Source organism: Pecten maximus, chromosome 3 (genome assembly GCF_902652985.1).
Source record: "Pecten maximus chromosome 3, xPecMax1.1, whole genome shotgun sequence".
NCBI classification, from domain to species: domain Eukaryota; kingdom Metazoa; phylum Mollusca; class Bivalvia; order Pectinida; family Pectinidae; genus Pecten; species Pecten maximus.
The window spans coordinates 16,138,080-16,156,342 of record NC_047017.1 but is presented as its reverse complement, the minus strand read 5'-3'; the positions used below and the strand labels follow the sequence as shown (position 1 = coordinate 16,156,342).

Genomic DNA, 18,263 nt, shown 5'->3' with positions numbered 1-18,263 from the left:
CTCTACACAATATACGAAGTTTTATCACGGATCGAAGTGCTATTTAATGAGATTTCGCGTTATTTTGATATTTTTCAAAAATATTTTATATCAAATCCAAAAACATTTTTGATTTTGTTAATATTTCAACTCATAAACGCTGGCGATATAGCAACTCTTTTCGTTTATTTGATGTGACAATAATACATGCACGTGCAATCGTAGGGCATTTATTGTACGCTGCCGAACAAAGTTTACGCGTACAGGATATCCACGTAAATTGGACTCATTAATTGTGATCACTGACAGCAGAATGTAGACCTCAGGGACTTGACAGGAATTCCCGACCCATATTACTTATATGTATGTATTTATATTTATATGGACAGTAAATAAGGAATTCGCGCCAAGTCCCTGTGGTCCAAAGTTTTAATATTTCACACATAGGTTGAAACCAAATGCGCCCCCAGATGAATAAATTAATATGCACAAATTAATATGCGCTATTAGATTTTTAAAGGGATTATATGGTTAAAAAACACTATGAGAAAAGGATGTAAAACGTTATATTTTCTATGAGTATGTTTAAAAACACATTCTGTTAATTACAAAAATTAAAAGTCACTGCAACCATTTATGATAGATATCTAAAAAATAAAGAATGTAAACATTGCGGTCTCATTTTTATTTTTCATTCTGTAAGGAAGATAAATGCCGACATAGGTAGGTTTTTTGAAGTGTGAAGTTGTGGATGCTGTATGAAAGTTACTGTTACCTTTGCATCAGGAAATTCATTCAGACATAGACACAATATATGTACGACATACAAGTTTGACCGTTATAGAGTTTCTGGACCGTATAGGACTTACAAGTAAACCCGTATCAGTTAGTGTGCACAATATTATGGCAAGCCAAGTTGTTATATATTCATAGAGCAACGCTGATCCAGTATTTAATCAAATTATATAATATATCTTATATCTTTAAGATAGTTTATGTATTATATAAGATATGAGTCTCATAAACCTTTCTTTATAAGATATCTTGTATCTTACATAAGATATCATATAAACGAACTACATGTATATAAGATATCTCATTTAATTTTCTTTGTAAGATATCTTATATGATAAATAAGATATCTTATATATTCTATTATACATTTACTATATAAGATATCATATAAAGAAAAGTATATATCTTAAATAATTTGGTTGATTACTGGATCAACATTGCCCCATGAATAAATGATGACTTGACTTGCCATATTGCACTACAGGTCGACACAGAGTGAACTACGTTTATTCAATTTAAAGGGACAATTTGTGCATGACTCCTTCAACATTGATCGATAGACAATATTTAGACAAGCCCCTATGTTGGAACCTTTGCTAAACGAAACACAACACCGTGTGATAGAGGCTTTAGGACTTTGAACGAATATTGCATAGGGATTCGGCACGAATTCCCAACCCACAGTCTATATTACATGTATTATATAATACATATATATGGACCGTGAGTTGGAAATTCGTGACGAGTCCCTATGATAGAGGCGGTCGGCTCCGTAAGATACTTTAATTAGTCTCTGATGCAGGTTAGAGTCGTTGCAATTCGATAGGTGACTGATGGTGAACTCCACTTCTACTATATCTATATATATATAGATAATATACAGCAAAACTTACACCCGTCAGTGATCTATATATAGATCGAATTGAACTTCGGGATGGGTGTCATTTTTACCGATCAAACATCTTAAAAGGTGTTTTATATACATACACTTAGACCGTGACAAATTCTAATCACAATCACGTGGGCACTCTCTCATACATGGTACACATTTACATTGCTGGTGTGCTTGAATTTTAATTTTATGTGTTTTCTCATATGTAAAATACATTGTACCTATAATGTAACTTTACTACATTAGTCTCTTATTGTGCGTTGTATATTTATTTGTATGTAATTATGAAAACATGAACAGTACTCGGACAGTAATATTATTGTTTAACGTCAGCATTCCCATGATCACTCTACTTTATATCTATGTCTATCATTAATAAGGAGATGGTTTTACATAAGCTCTAAGCTTGTTACCAAATCCTCTTGTATACTTTTGATTTATTGTACTGTATTACTTATTCTCAAATAAATATTGTTTAAATTAATGTTATTGTTAATTAATTACCGGCCTCGTCAATCCACGGTATGTCGAAAGAAATGAAACAGATTGCGTTAATATACATTGTATGAATAAAGAAAGGATTGTTGTATGGTTATTTTTACAGAGTCAAAAACGTTCGGAGCTTTCCATAATTATCACAGATAGAAATAAATTAAACAGATAAGAGTCTATATATTAAAAAATAATAGTTTTCGCTCTTAGACCAAACCGAACAGTAGTTGCGCTTCCCGATTCGCGAACAATCAAGTCTTTCAACCCCGACTCTGAAAAAAATATCATACCAGTTTTAAACGAGATCGTGATGTTTTGTACCCAGCTTCAAATCACAGAAAGTTTTTTTAGATGATTATCTCATATTCCTACTCTGTTAACATAATTGTCTAATAGATAATCAGCTTCCAGTCAGGAAAAGGTCAAGGATACGAGAACTAAAAACTAAACTTCACAGTTCATTACAATTATCACGAGTATAGTATCTTAAAAACAATAGAACTGACTTCAGATACGCTTTTTGTTCTTCAAACATTATTGACTAAATACTCACAGTTCAAAAACAGAGTACTTATGTGTATGCTTCTTACGTGGAGTTTGACAAAGCGTTTGATTGATAGTTTTTGGAGAAATGGATCACTGTGCAAGCTTGCTCAACATGGTGTTGTTTTTTTACCCTAACAAGAATAATGAGTATAGCTAAAGCAATACATGTCCTCTTCCTACCTTACCAGAAGCAGACGTCTGTGAAATGAGTAACGATGACTTTGATGACCTTCACCTAACAACCTTGAAACTCAAACTTGTTTGATATACGTGTATAATGTTCCTATCTAATTGATTGAAGTTTGATCGCTACAAAGCTGACAAGGGATTTTCTAAAAATAGTGACGATGACCTTGACCTTGACCCAACAACCCTGAAACTCGAACTTGTCCGAGATATTATGGTCCTTTGTAATCGTATGAAGTTTTATATTTTTAAAAAATCCTTCAAGGAATAAAGGCACCTATTCAGAGTATCTCCCGCGCTTTCTTAAGGAGATGAAAACTAGAACCTATCGCAGCCCTCCAAAACACACATGTATTCAACACACGTTTGTATCTCACATACGGGGGAGGCCGCCCTTGAAGAAATTACCTCAGATGTCGAAGGGACGTTAAACAATACTAATCTAAACTAAACTGGAACTAAAGTGAATTTCTGTCTAGCCGAAAGGTATATTGCGAATAGTACTTTACCAGGCCCCCATCAATGATAAACAAAATTGCCATGAAAATGAGACATGCTTAAAACGGTAATAATATTATACTGTTTGTAAAAAAATAAATGCAGAATTTAAAAAGTACTTCTTGACCAAATGTAGGGTAGTAACATATAAACAACATAGAAAAAATATGAAGGAGAGCTACTTATCTCTACCTCGATTTGAATATAGAAAATCCCTGGCAACAGTGAGACCAATCAACCATAACTTGGAGTTTGAAGTGGATGGAACTAAAAATAATCCGCGACAACTCTTTCAAGTAACTCTACTTTGGTTGATGAAGTTAATTTAATTTAATTCATTAATGTAAAATCAATTCTACTGCAAGGGCAGCTTTTCTAGCAAAATATATAGTATCCAACATTGAGCTGTCTTAATTCTAATTACCTCAACTTTTGCATGCCACGAGCCTTTCAAATAAAACAAAGTCAACTGAACTGAGGAGGGCATGTCTGCAGATGCATGGATGGTAGATTTCGTCTTTTGGTAATACAGAGTTATCTGCTCTTGTGATGAGGTATTGTTTGCTATGTCGCTAGTTTGTGAGAGTAAGTTACTCTCACAAACAAGCGACATAACTAACGTTATTTATTTGAGTGAGAACAACGTAATTTTCTTACTCAAATAAATGACGTAATTCAATTAATACCTTCTCACAAGAGCAGATAACTCTGCATGACGGAAATACGGAATAACGTGTCATAACGTACATTTTGTGTGCTAATTTATCGCTTCTATTGTTTGACAAAACAATGTAATGCAAGTTGATTGATTTATTACTATTAAGACAAGTTTGGTCCGATTGTTACGTGTTAAGGATCAAATGAAACCGAACATCTAGTATGTGGAGTAAGGTATAAATGAATAAATGTATTTCTTAAATTGAAACTGAAAAAAAAAATCCTTTTTATTTTATTTTTTCCTCATCCAGTGAGTCGCTCGGACAAAACGTCAATTACATATGGATTCACATGACATGCAACTAAACGTACATATCTTCATAACATTTCAGGACAACTTACTATATCATTATTTATGAACGAAATTCGGACAGGAAGCTGAGGTTCATCACTAGTTCTGGTCCCCTCAAATTGAGATACGCCTCAATCATCAATAGGCCTATGGCACGCCTTTTTAATATAATGGACCTTTTTTCATCCGTTAAGACGAATAGAATTATATCACTTAAACATTATTTCAATATATTGTAACACACTGCTAAAAGATACTTTATCATGTTACCTGCAGATAAAAAGAATATTTCAATTAGTGAAATAAACTTCGAGTGCATATACATGACTAATTAAATTTCAATGCGGTTAAAATTATTTTTGTCATCTTCAATACAGAGAGGTCAGGCTCACATCACTTAAACGACAAAAGTGTTATTACTAAATTGGAATAAATAGTAAAACGGTCCCCATAGGCCATGACCATCCGTACATAAAATCTATTTCATAAAATGTTCAAACATGTACATGTATTAAGAGAAATACGGAATATAACTTTGAAATGCTGTCATATACCACTATAGGAATGCTCTGCTTTAAAATATCATCTTTTCTTCATTTTGTTACTATTTTTCATTAGAAGTTATAAATCAAGGACTTCATAAAGAAATTTGTACATGAAGAGCAATATGTGATCAGTGACCTCTCTAATAGCATTGCAGTATCAATACTGTATATTGATTTCATTGTTTAAAAAAAATATGAAAAATATCAAAGACAGGCCGACCTTACATCCTTATCAGCCCACAACGTATACTGGTTCAGGTTGAACATTTAAAAAAAGCATTTCTAGTTTCTAGAATATTTCTACTTATTTTCTTTAAAAGATCACAGACTTTATTTATTTATTTATTTTATTTATTTTTTTTTACAAAACGCGCGTAAATAAATTCGGACAGGTTACCTCCCTTTGGATGCATCTTTTATGTCATGAGATCATTGTTATTACTTCCGGGCGAAGACCTCGGTGGAAAGTGAAAATTAGTTGAAGGGGTAAATTTAGCCTTTGCTTTGGAAGGTTCGGAACTCTTTTGATAACTTTATGTTGAATTATCATATGATGTAACTGGACGTCAGGAACCATGCAGAGTTTAAGACATAACAACAGATGACTAAAGATTATTTTTCGTCGCTGTGACTAACTTTTTCACAGGACCTGGATTTGATCCGAGACTTCCTTGTGTTGAACTGGTAAAAAAAAGTATTCCGGTCTTCTAATTGATTAATATTTATCTTGCTGATATATTCACCGATGTACAAGTGAACTAAACAATCTTAATACCATTTCGACTGTATGAGTAGAGAAGTGAACGATTCCGACTCCGCCGATTCAGTCGGTGAAACCAGACCACTGATGTCTACCGGGGCAGCATACCAGGGTGCGAGAAGTCAGCCCGTCACCAGGGATGAGTATGAGGACTTAGGTGAACGCCGGAACAGAGAAAACCGGGAAAATGGCATAGGAATGGTACACAACGAATTTGATAAATCCAAAAATATTTTCTGCAAAAACTATTGATGACTCATATAGATCACAATCCAAAAATACGTTTATAAATGTCCTAGTTTCGTATTCTTCAAGTATGAGCTCCATTTGAACCATTTCTGTTAAATTACCTTATAAGATATTTCTATTTTGGAAAAAAAGTTATATAAGAATTTATTTCATCTAATTATATAATATATGTTAACTTAAGAATACTAGAAAACAATTGACAATTTTTCAGTTGTCATATAGATAATTTCATTTCAACAAATTTTATTGCTATAAAACAAATGGATTGGGCAACAGGCAAGCCTATATAAGTCATCTCCAAAGGTACCACATATATACACAGTAAAGCTTTTAATTTTCATATAGATCTAGGTATTATATTTCTAGTCAACACATCAAATAAATGGAAACCAGCAAATTACAAGTTACTGTGTTACCAGTCCATTTTCACCAACATTCATTAACTTAAGAAAATCCTTTATCCTAGCAATATCAATAGGAAACAGTATTTCAGAATTAAAGGAATTTTCTTTTTAAGATTTTCCCCTTAATTCCTATCCATGGAATCTTTTAAAGTTATGGAATGTTGATGAAACCAACATCAATTTAACTGAATAAGCAATGATAAACAAGTTAAGACATTAAATCTTATAAAAGCATATTCATTTCTAAGATTTAGTTATTTGTGAATATGTCTTAAATATACTTTGCTATTTTTAGCTCACATCAAGTGACTTAATATATCTATATCAATCACCTTTTGTTCGTCTTCATCCTTTGTCCGTCTGTAGAAATATAAAGTATATATTTTCAACTTCTTTCAATAAGCAAGATGCATGCCTAGGGTTATGATTTTGGTCAGAGTGGTCAAATGTGTTCATATCTTTAAAAGACTTCTTCTCAATTCTCAAACGACACATGGTCATGATATTGGGCCAGTAGTATACTGGGATGAAGGGCTACCAAAAATGCAATAAGTTTGTTAAAATGAATGACCTTGATCTAAACTTTCAAGGTCCAATTAAGGGGTCAAATCTGTTAAAATTTGGTTGAAATGCAAAACATCATCTGTCAGTGTTCATATCATGATCAGAACTCGTGTGGCTGCTAATTAAAGCCCCTGGCCTTGATGGTTAGTTTTAAATACATCTGTATATTGCTTTTCTGCCTATTATACGTAATTTATTTAACTGCAGAGGCTTGGTATACACATTTGTATTCCCAATTTTGATATTCTACATAAAAATAATTAATTCATTATTAATTACATTATAGGATTCTATGTCATATTGAATTTGAACAGGACGTAAATCATGAGGATCAAACAGATGAAACCAGAACAGAAATACGTCCTTCGCGTCAGCCTCAGAGAAGGCGTGGCACCAGTGGTGATGCAGAAGAAGATGAAGAGGAGGTGATGCTGTATGGGGCTAAACATGTCATCATGTTATTTGCACCAGTTACACTGTGTATGATAGTTGTAGTGGCTTCCATCAGCTCGGTGACCTTCTACACAAAGAAGTCGGGCTATTTGTAAGTTTACAATGCGATTCCTGATATACATAGACAATTTTTAGTTTGAATTTATTTCCTATCATTTGCCAATTTACGCAAAGCTGTTGATGTAACAAAGACGCATCAGTATTATATACATGTACTAGCATCCCAATTATTGACCATGTCAACAGACACCATAGACAGATCATATTTCTCATGCTGCATCTGGCATATCACAGTACATGTAATATCTTTTCAAAATGCATTTTAATTTAAGATGATGTATTCAAGCATTGAACTGCTTTCTATGGACATTCAAATGGGTTGTGATTGCCAATGCAAGAGGAAAGAAATTCATATCTTAAATCAATTAACCATTATTCATAATATTCAAAATAATTTTATCACTTAAAATACTCCATTCTTTAAAGAAAATTATGCGCTTAAAATATATATAGCATAATTTTACAAATACATCTGTATGTGCTGAATAGGTTATACATGGTTATTATTCTGTCAAATCTCTTTTTAAACTTTCTAAGTTTTACTGTTAAAAAATTAATGAGCTTTTAACTTCGAGGAAGGCTATAGATTAAAATCAGCTCTTGGCTATATTAGAATCTAGCTGCTTATGCATTCTTCTTTTTTTTTTTTTTTTATTAAACTTTGATTAAAATTCATGAATATGTTGTAAAATCAAATTAAACTCAGAAAGTATGGATTATATGAAATAAGATGAGTTATAATTACCTGATGTGAATTTTGCAGAATCTATACTCCATTCCATGATGGTGACAAAGCTGACTCCACAACAGGAACAAAAGTATGGCAATCATTAGCTAATGCGATGATTCTCTTGGGGGTTGTGATTGTCATGACGACATTCCTGCTCTTACTCTACAAATTTAGGTGCTACAAGGTCATACACGGATGGCTGGTGGGATCGTCTCTCATGCTCTTGTTTCTATTCTCCTACCTATACATTGAGTAAGTATTTATAAAAAAGTAAAAACTGCTGATCTTATTTAGTTGATTAATTAATCCCCTACAGGTGAAACCAGGGAGACAATAGGTTTCCTCCCTGTCTGTCCGTCTGTCCACTCAGTTTTTCACACTTTTCTCAGCCATGCTTCAAGATATGTTGGTCAAAGTTTGTATGTAACTTCAGTATGAGTAGTTTCAGATTAAGTTAAAGTTTCAGGGTTTTTGGGTCAAGGTCACTGTTACTATTTTGAGCAGTGGCCAGTAGGGAACATGTATTGCTTCAGCAATACTCTCAGAATGCTTGTTTATACCATTTTTAAACAAACACTTTAAAAATCATTTAAATAATTTCAGTTAGACAATTGTGTATGTGTTGCTGTGCTCCAACATTTAAAACAGTTACTCATCCTAAGTTCAGCTTTAGTATATACTTGTCAAGTTGTCAGAATTCTCAATCGGGAGAAAAGTGTGCGAGCCACATATTCAATTAGACAACACTCATTAAACGAAACAAAAATCCAAGATATTTTTTGTGAGAGATGATTTGCTACAAAAGTTACTTCCTTTCCAGATATTACTTACTCCTTTATGTAAAACAAATATACAACTAAAAATATGTTTGTAAAACAGGACATTTGTATGTCCAATTCTCACTTTGAAAATGGAGCTAAATGCAAATTTAGATAAAATTAATTGAAAAAATATCCAGTTTGAGGGCATATTTGTCTCCTCCGCCCCAAAAAAAAGCCATTAATATTTAATAAATGAAAAAAGGTATTCCTGCAGCTAGATTAACCACATCTACCTCATAACTTGGTATATGTGGAAAGTGTATTTATATCCGGACATGAACCTAGCATATAAAAAACAGGACTTGAGTTGATGATGTAACTGTCCTCATTATTACAGAGTGGTGCTGCAGGCGTACAATGTACCTATAGACTACATCACAGTGGCCTTGCTGATCTGGAACTTTGGTGTGATGGGGATGATATGTATTCACTGGAAGGGTCCCCTCATCCTCCAGCAGGCCTACCTCATCATCATCTCCGCTCTCATGTCTCTCATCTTCATCAAGTACCTTCCTGATTGGACCACCTGGGTCCTTCTAGGGGTGATGGTCATCTGGGGTAAGTACCTTCCTAGGTCTAATGGTTAGACAGTCAGGTTTTAGGTATAATGGTCATATTGAATAAGTAGCATGTGCTTTGTGAGTGGTAACAACCATTTAGGGTTAAATAATTGATGTATGTATCTGGTATAAATGAAGGGCTAAGTGCTTGATCTTGTCTAAGTATTAGTCTTATTAGAGTTAATGGTCATCTTGTATATATGCATTAAACTTACTAAATGTAATTGTAATATGGGGCAAGTACAATACGTTCTAAGCATGAGTACAATAGCTTCTTGGGATGAGCACAGTATTTTCTAAGGGTGAGTACAATACTTCCTCAGGGTGTGTACAGTACTTTTCTAATGGCGAGTACTGTACTTTCTTAAGGCAAGTACTGTACTTTTCTTAGGGTGAGTACTGTACTTTTCTAAGGGTGAGTAAAGTACTTTTCTAAGGGCGAGTACTGTACTTTCTAAGGGTGAGTACAATACTTTTCTAAGGGCGAGTACTGTACTTTCTTAAGGCAAGTACTGTACTTTTCTAAAGGCGAGTACAGTACTGTCTAAGGGTGAATACTGTACTTTCTAAGGGTGAGTACTGTATTGTCTAAGGGTGAGTACTGTACTGTCTAAGGGTGAGTACAGTACTGTCTAAGGGTGAGTACACTACTGTCTAAGGGTGAGTACTGTACTGTCTAAGGGTGAGTACAGTACTGTCTAAGGGTGAGTACACTACTGTCTAAGGGTGAGTACTGTACTGTCTAAGGGTGAGTACTGTACTGTCTAAGGGTGAGTACTGTACTGTCTAAGGGTGAGTACTGTACTGTCTAAGGGTGAGTACACTACTGTCTAAGGGTGAGTACAGTACTGTCTAAGGGTGAGTACAGTACTGTCTAAGGGTGAGTACTGTACTGTCTAAGGGTGAGTACAGTACTGTCTAAGGGTGAGTACAGTACTGTCTAAGGGTGAGTACACTACTGTCTAAGGGTGAGTACTGTACTGTCTAAGGGTGAGTACAGTACTGTCTAAGGGTGAGTACAGTACTGTCTAAGGGTGAGTACTGTACTGTCTAAGGGTGAGTACTGTACTGTCTAAGGGTGAGTACAGTACTGTCTAAGGGTGAGTACTGTACTGTCTAAGGGTGAGTACAGTACTGTCTAAGGGTGAGTACAGTACTGTCTAAGGGTGAGTACTGTACTGTCTAAGGGTGAGTGCTGTACTTTCTAAGGGTGAGTACACTACTGTCTAAAGGTGAGTACTGTACTGTCTAAGGGTGAGTACAGTACTGTCTAAGGGTGAGTACACTACTGTCTAAGGGTGAGTACTGTACTGTCTAAGGGTGAGTACTGTACTTTCTAAGGGTGAGTACTGTACTTTCTAAGGGTGAGTACACTACTGTCTAAAGGTGAGTACTGTACTGTCTAAGGGTGAGTACTGTACTGTCTAAGGGTGAGTACACTACTGTCTAAGAGTGAGTACTGTACTTTCTAAGGGTGAGTACAGTACTGTCTAAGGGTGAGTACTGTACTGTCTAAGGGTGAGTACTGTACTGTCTAAGGGTGAGTACTGTACTGTCTAAAGGTGAGTACAGTACTGTCTAAGGGTGAGTACAGTACTGTCTAAGGGTGAGTAAAGTACTTTTCTTAGGGCGAGTACTGTACTTTTCTAAGGGTGAGTACAGTACTTTTCTAAGGGCGAGTACTGTACTTTCTAAGGGTGAGTACAATACTTTTCTAAGGGCGAGTACTGTACTTTCTTAAGGCAAGTACTGTACTTTTCTAAAGGTGAGTACAGTACTGTCTAAGGGTGAATACTGTACTTTCTAAGGGTGAGTACTGTATTGTCTAAGGGTGAGTACTGTACTGTCTAAGGGTGAGTACAGTACTGTCTAAGGGTGAGTACACTACTGTCTAAGGGTGAGTACTGTACTGTCTAAGGGTGAGTACAGTACTGTCTAAGGGTGAGTACACTACTGTCTAAGGGTGAGTACTGTACTGTCTAAGGGTGAGTACACTACTGTCTAAGGGTGAGTACAGTACTGTCTAAGGGTGAGTACTGTACTTTCTAAGGGTGAGTACTGTACTGTCTAAAGGTGAGTACAGTACTGTCTAAGGGTGAGTACTGTACTGTCTAAGGGTGAGTACACTACTGTCTAAGAGTGAGTACTGTACTTTCTAAGGGTGAGTACAGTACTTTCTAAGGGTGAGTACTGTACTGTCTAAGGGTGAGTACTGTACTGTCTAAGGGTGAGTACTGTACTGTCTAAAGGTGAGTACAGTACTGTCTAAGGGTGAGTACAGTACTGTCTAAGGGTGAGTACAGTACTGTCTAAGGGTGAGTACAGTACTGTCTAAGGGTGAGTACGGTACTGTCTAAGGGTGAGTACAGTACTGTCTAAGGGTGAGTACAGTACTGTCTAAGGGTGAGTACTGTACTGTCTAAGGGTGAGTACAGTACTGTCTAAGGGTGAGTACACTACTGTCTAAGGGTGAGTACAGTACTGTCTAAGGGTGAGTACTGTACTGTCTAAGGGTGAGTACAGTACTGTCTAAGGGTGAGTACAGTACTGTCTAAGGGTGAGTACACTACTGTCTAAGGGTGAGTACACTACTGTCTAAGGGTGAGTACTGTACTGTCTAAGGGTGAGTACAGTACTGTCTAAGGGTGAGTACACTACTGTCTAAGGGTGAGTACAGTACTGTCTAAGGGTGAGTACTGTACTGTCTAAGGGTGAGTACAGTACTGTCTAAGGGTGAGTACACTACTGTCTAAGGGTGAGTACTGTACTGTCTAAGGGTGAGTACAGTACTGTCTAAGGGTGAGTACGGTACTGTCTAAGGGTGAGTACTGTACTGTCTAAGGGTGAGTACAGTACTGTCTAAGGGTGAGTACTGTACTGTCTAAGGGTGAGTACAGTACTGTCTAAGGGTGAGTACGGTACTGTCTAAGGGTGAGTACTGTACTGTCTAAGGGCGAGTACAGTACTTTCTAAGGGTGAGTGCTGTACTTTCTAAGGGTGAGTACTGTACTGTCTAAGGGTGAGTACAGTACTGTCTAAGGGTGAGTACACTACTGTCTAAGGGTGAGTACTGTACATTCTAAGGGTGAGTACTGTACATTCTAAGGGTGAGTACTGTACTTTCTAAGGGTGAGCACAGTACTTTCTAAGGGTGAGTACTGTACATTCTAAGGGTGAGTACTGTACATTCTAAGGGTGAGTACTGTACTTTCTTAGGGCGAGTACTGTACCTGTGGAGTCCCAGTATTTAATGATCCTATAATGTTAGGAAGTCATTTGTCCTATTGATGCTTGTATTGGACATTTTTGGGTTGATGACATCTGGATTAATTGCCTTTCAAAATGAATGTGTTGATTTTGCTAGAAATTAAAATTATCTGTGGTGATAGCTATTTGTTTCCAAATTATATTAAACATACATCAGACATATGAATAGGCCACTTTGCTTCAGGATATTGTATTTTCATTTCAGACTTAGTGGCAGTTCTTTGCCCCAAGGGACCACTGAGGATGTTGGTGGAGACGGCCCAAAAGAGGAATGAACCCATATTTCCTGCCCTTATATACTCATGTAGGTACCATGCACATATATCTGTTATTCATTGTTCCATGTTAATTTTTGTGTCGCTGACGAGAGATGTTGGAAAGGCGGCATATAGATGCTTTTCCAATGGCAGCTTAGGTGGCATCAACAATGTTAAAGTTTTGCATTTAGCTCTTTTTCAGAAAAAGCTAGACAAACTAAACCTATATCATAGATGTAGCATGGGTAGTAGAGCCTACTATGCCAAAATATTTCATGGATTTCTGCATTTTTTGGGTAAAAGTCTAAATTTCTGGAAAATTAATGTTAAGGTTTTGTATTTAGCTCTGGCATATTAGGCTGTTTCTGACAAGCTTGAAAAGCTAGAACAGCCAAACTTGGGTTATAGGTGTATCGTGGGATGTATAGCTAGATACACTACACTCTTAACTAGCATTTCTGCAAGTTTCTGGACTTAAAAAAAAACTAATGTTAAGGTTTAGGGTTTTTTAAGTTTGTTTCTGACAAAGTATAATAGCTAAACCAGCCACACCTTGGTCATAGATATATCATAGGTAGAAGAGCCTACTACACTAAAACATTTTTAAAAATTTTCAATAAGTTTTATAATATTGACAAAGCGGGACTCGAGACACATATGATTATACATAATTCTTGCTAGATGTAAGATACCATTTGAAACAGTGAATCAATTATATGGTAATATTGGAGTTATGACCTCCTGATCTTGGTGAACTGGTTTGTTTGCTACATTGGAGTTATGTCCCTTTGATTTTGGTTAATCAGGGGCCTGTTTATTTATGCAAACACCGGTTTGTTATATTTCAACTGTAACATGTCGAACATAAATTTTGGTGGACATGCAGATATTAATACAGACTTTGAAGTGTTTGTCTAAGCTCATGAAAAAATAACAAAATCACTAGATCAAAATAGCCCTGTTCTTTTGTAAAAAAAAAAATTTGGAGTTATGTCTTCCTGAATTCGATTTGGAGTTATGTCTTCCTGATTTCTGATTTTAATTTAGAGTTATGTCCCCCTGATTATGGTTTACTAGTGAGTTTGTTAAACACTCCTTTAATATTTTTCTTTGCTCCTGATGCATTTCATTTAGCTCTACAAAAGTTATGATTTACACTTGATTTCACAGAAGTGTAAGTCTATATTTTCTCAAACAGCCACTATGATCTGGACCGTGGGTATTGGTATGGCAGAAGGAAATTCTAAAAAGAAGAAATCAAAGAAATCAAAGAAAGACACACAAAATTCAGGTAGATTGTTATATTGTTCTTGTTTAGTTTCATGAGGACATTTAATGCAACATGTAATGATGTTTTAAATTAATCATTCAAAAAATTGTGAAATCAAACTTTTTTATTCCAAATTCATGGATCAGCTGTAAAAATATTTGTGCATAAATGTAATGTGTTCATCATCATTTTTTTTTTTCATTTTATTTATCCGTTCTATGCTGTAGCATCCATTCTCTATCAACAGGAACTTTTCATTTAATATGCTGATAGTCCAAAATGCAGGTGTGGTTTTAAACAGAAAATTTTTAATGTTTCTGATTTATTTGAGATTAAAGACAATATAATGATTTTTGTGAATGAATAATGTGTTTTACAGCAGCTACAGGAGGGGCTGGCCTAGCTACAAACAATACATCTGATGATGAGGAAGGTGGATTCACTGGAAATCCTTCACGTGAACAGATTCTAGCCCGAAATAGTACAGATTCTGCAGAGGTAATATACAAATTGATTGCGATTGCCAGATAGCTGTTTTTTCATTTTTGCAGGATTTCTTTCAGTTAGATCTTTAAGATAGAGTTGCTTACCCATTTACTTTGATAGAGATCATTTACTCTGATAAAGACAATTCACTCTTATAAAGACCATTTACTCTGATAAAGACCATTCACTCTGGTAAAAACCATAAAATTTGGTAAAGAGATGCATAGATATATATATATTTATTTGAACTTCTCTTTTTACAATTAAATCATTAAGACAATTTAAAAATCCAATACAGCTCTTGATATTTTAACTCTTTTCATAAATCTTTTGTCATACATGGGTATGGAGGAAGGTTAAATCATGTAAATCATTCAGGCAAATATTTCAATATCTACTCTTGAAAAGCGATGCTCTATAATATTTTGGGTATAAGTGATAAAACATTTCCATCATACCTGTGTGTCTCCTACTGCCTTCTGTACTTACAGTGTTCCGTACCAGGTTTTACTGAGCATATAAAATGTCAGACATGACCTGACAATTTTGTAAATAAACAAAGTTTGATGCTCAGAAGATAATTTTTGCCTCAGCATCTGTAACAGTTTGTGATAGATATAAATTGATTCTTTGACACTTTATTATGCTGTGAACTGTGAAATACAAAATAATTGATGATTTCTGATTGAAATGGAAGACAGTCTTCTATTGTGAATGTATACTTGTCACTATATTCAACTATATTTTTGGCTGTTTTGGTACAGTATTTATGAAAATATGAACTTTAATTACAAACCTGAGATTAATTGTCGTACTTCGGTCAGGCGCGGAATGCTGTGGCAGCTCTAGGCGATAGACCAAGACCGACAACTACCACTCGGCCACCACGACCAACAAGTGACTCGCGGGAATCACAGTCCTCAGCTCAACAGGATGAGGAACGTAAGTCTACCACTAGTGGTAATAGGTCATCGTATCATAGATACAATGTAACTAGCTAATCTCAGGAACTGCTGATGCAATTTTCACCAAACTGTGTTTCGTGATGTCAAGTGGCAGTGGGGGCATCTATGTGTTACTGACATTTTCTAGTTTTTACAAGTTTATCCCAAGTTGTGTGTCTGAAGTTTACAAGTTTGTCTCATATTCTAGATCTGTGTAAGTGATGTAGGAGCGTCATCCAATTTCATATTTGTAGTTGATATGAAAATAAAAAAATTTCATATTCTATTTTAGAAATATAACATATTCATAAAACAATAAGAAGTTGTATTGTTTGATTGTGTTTCAGGGGGAATAAAGCTTGGTCTTGGAGACTTCATCTTCTACAGTGTGTTGGTGGGGAAGGCCTCATCGTACGGTGACTGGAACACCACGCTGGCCTGTTTTGTTGCCATTCTTATTGTAAGTATTAAAATGAAGCTTTTAACAAGTAGGAAATGTTGTGTAAAGTTTCTGTGATTATTCTGTGAAAATTTGTATGCTATAGTGTGAGGTTCAATACATTCCACATGATATTAATAGAAATGTTGGATTCTATTGATCATATAAGTCATATTCATGGTAAAATAAGCGCAATCTAATTACAATCTATTTCCCTGTGAAACATGGAATTTCAATTCAAGTGGAAATTTTTGTGTGACATCATCCATTTGTGATTTCAAAAGAGTGGTTTTACCTGTGTGTCTAATGATATTTATGACATGGACATATTACATGTTTTGTTGGAAAAACCAGTTTCATGATGAATGTTTACACACACAAAACTTATATAGTAAAACTCCACTTACTCAAACCCACATTACAGGAATACACTATATTCGGCAGACTGTTTCCATGGTCATGACTGCGTTATAACAATATCTTTGTATGCTAAACCTTGGAAAACTCAAATCGCTATTCATCAAATACCCCACATTCCTCGAACTAAATGGAATGGTGTTATTAAGTGAATTAACACAATATATTCTTTATGAGTTTGAAGGGACTGATTAAAGAGCTTATTTTGATATCATACTTATTGTGGTCGCTTCATTTTCTATTTTAAAGTATATATGAAAGCTTTCGTATATTTTGTTGTAATTTTATAAATGAATTAACTGAGAAACTAATGTACTTGCATGGAGGAAATTAAGGCAAGATTTTTCAGTTTTGGACATTTATGGTAATTCTTTAAACTGACTGGCTACTGTGCAGTTTGTATATCTTATTAAAATAATTCATTGTTTCAAGTTTTGTATGTCTTCCTTTCAATACTATGCATTTAAAATCATTATAGATCAGAGCTATCGACAAAGTTTACTGTACAGCATAACATTAAGATTAACTTGTTGTCAACATTGCGTAAGATCATTATGCCTTCCTTGCGATCTAATACTAAGCTCTGATAACTCAAATGTCTTGTATTAAATGAGCTATTGAGGGCATTTCCAGTAAGATATCTACCCCATCCCAGGACTCCATGTTATGTTAAGGGGTACCACCCATAGAATTTATTTAATAAATTACATAGACGTAATAGGAAGGCAATCCAACCATGTATAGAAGTGATTTAATGTGGAGTCCTGGGGTCAGGTAGATATTTTAATGGAATAGCCCTGTCATAGTTCCTTGGAGTTTGAGTTAGCAGGGTTTTACTGTTTTATCATGAAGCTAGTTCTTATCTCTTAAATGTGACCCATGCCATTCCTTTATAATGATTTAAGGTACAATGCTGTTAAAAATGTTCTACCAGATAGATGTTCATTATATCAGACTAATTGGTTCGTTCTCTCTCTTGTAGGGGCTGTGTTTTACTCTCCTCTTGCTGGCGATATTTAAGAAAGCTCTTCCAGCCCTACCTATATCCATCACCTTTGGACTGATATTCAATTTTGCAACAAGTGAAATTGTAGCACCATTTATGGACCGTCTCGCTTCAGGACAGGTGTATGTATAGTGCCGATTACTTGCCTGTAGCTAGGTGTCTCTGCAGAGTCAATCTCCTACATGTAAGCACATATATACCTGTAGGTATGTATGACCTGGGATACCTACCTGTAGGTATATATACGACCTAGGGTACCTACCTGTAGGTATGTATGATCCAGAGTACCTACCTGTAGGTATGTATGACCTGGGGTACCTACCTGTAGGTATGTATGACCTAGGGTGCCTACCTGTAGGTATGGACGACCTAGGGTGCCTACCTGTAGGTATGTATGATCCAGAGTACCTACCTGTAGGTATGTATGACCTGGGGTACCTACCTGTAGGTATGTATGACCTAGGGTGCCTACCTGTAGGTATGGACGACCTAGGGTGCCTACCTGTAGGTATGTATGATCCGGGGTACCTACCTGTAGGTATGTATGATCTGGGGTACCTACCTGTAGGTATGTATGACCTAGGGTACCTACCTGTAGGTATATATACGACCTAGGGTACCTACCTGTAGGTAT

The 18,263-nt window shown here is 35.5% G+C and overlaps 1 protein-coding gene across 2 annotated transcripts; it reads left to right on the top strand.

Moving 5' to 3' along the window:
* The first annotated feature begins 5,385 nt into the window (after nucleotides 1-5,385).
* On the top strand, nucleotides 5,386-18,238 carry LOC117323359 (presenilin-1-like). Of its 2 annotated transcripts, none has more exons than XM_033878535.1 (10): nucleotides 5,386-5,903; nucleotides 7,234-7,463; nucleotides 8,196-8,414; nucleotides 9,321-9,541; nucleotides 13,016-13,114; nucleotides 14,266-14,358; nucleotides 14,720-14,835; nucleotides 15,648-15,765; nucleotides 16,115-16,227; nucleotides 17,606-18,238. In XM_033878535.1, exons 1-10 carry the CDS (start codon nucleotides 5,730-5,732, stop codon nucleotides 17,759-17,761), a joined length of 1,539 nt encoding a protein of 512 aa, XP_033734426.1. In that variant the 5' UTR covers nucleotides 5,386-5,729; the 3' UTR covers nucleotides 17,762-18,238. The 2 variants fall into 2 exon arrangements, with proteins under 2 accessions (XP_033734426.1, XP_033734425.1); XM_033878534.1 differs by having other exon boundaries at nucleotides 14,717-14,835.
* The last annotated feature ends 25 nt before the right edge of the window (nucleotides 18,239-18,263 follow it).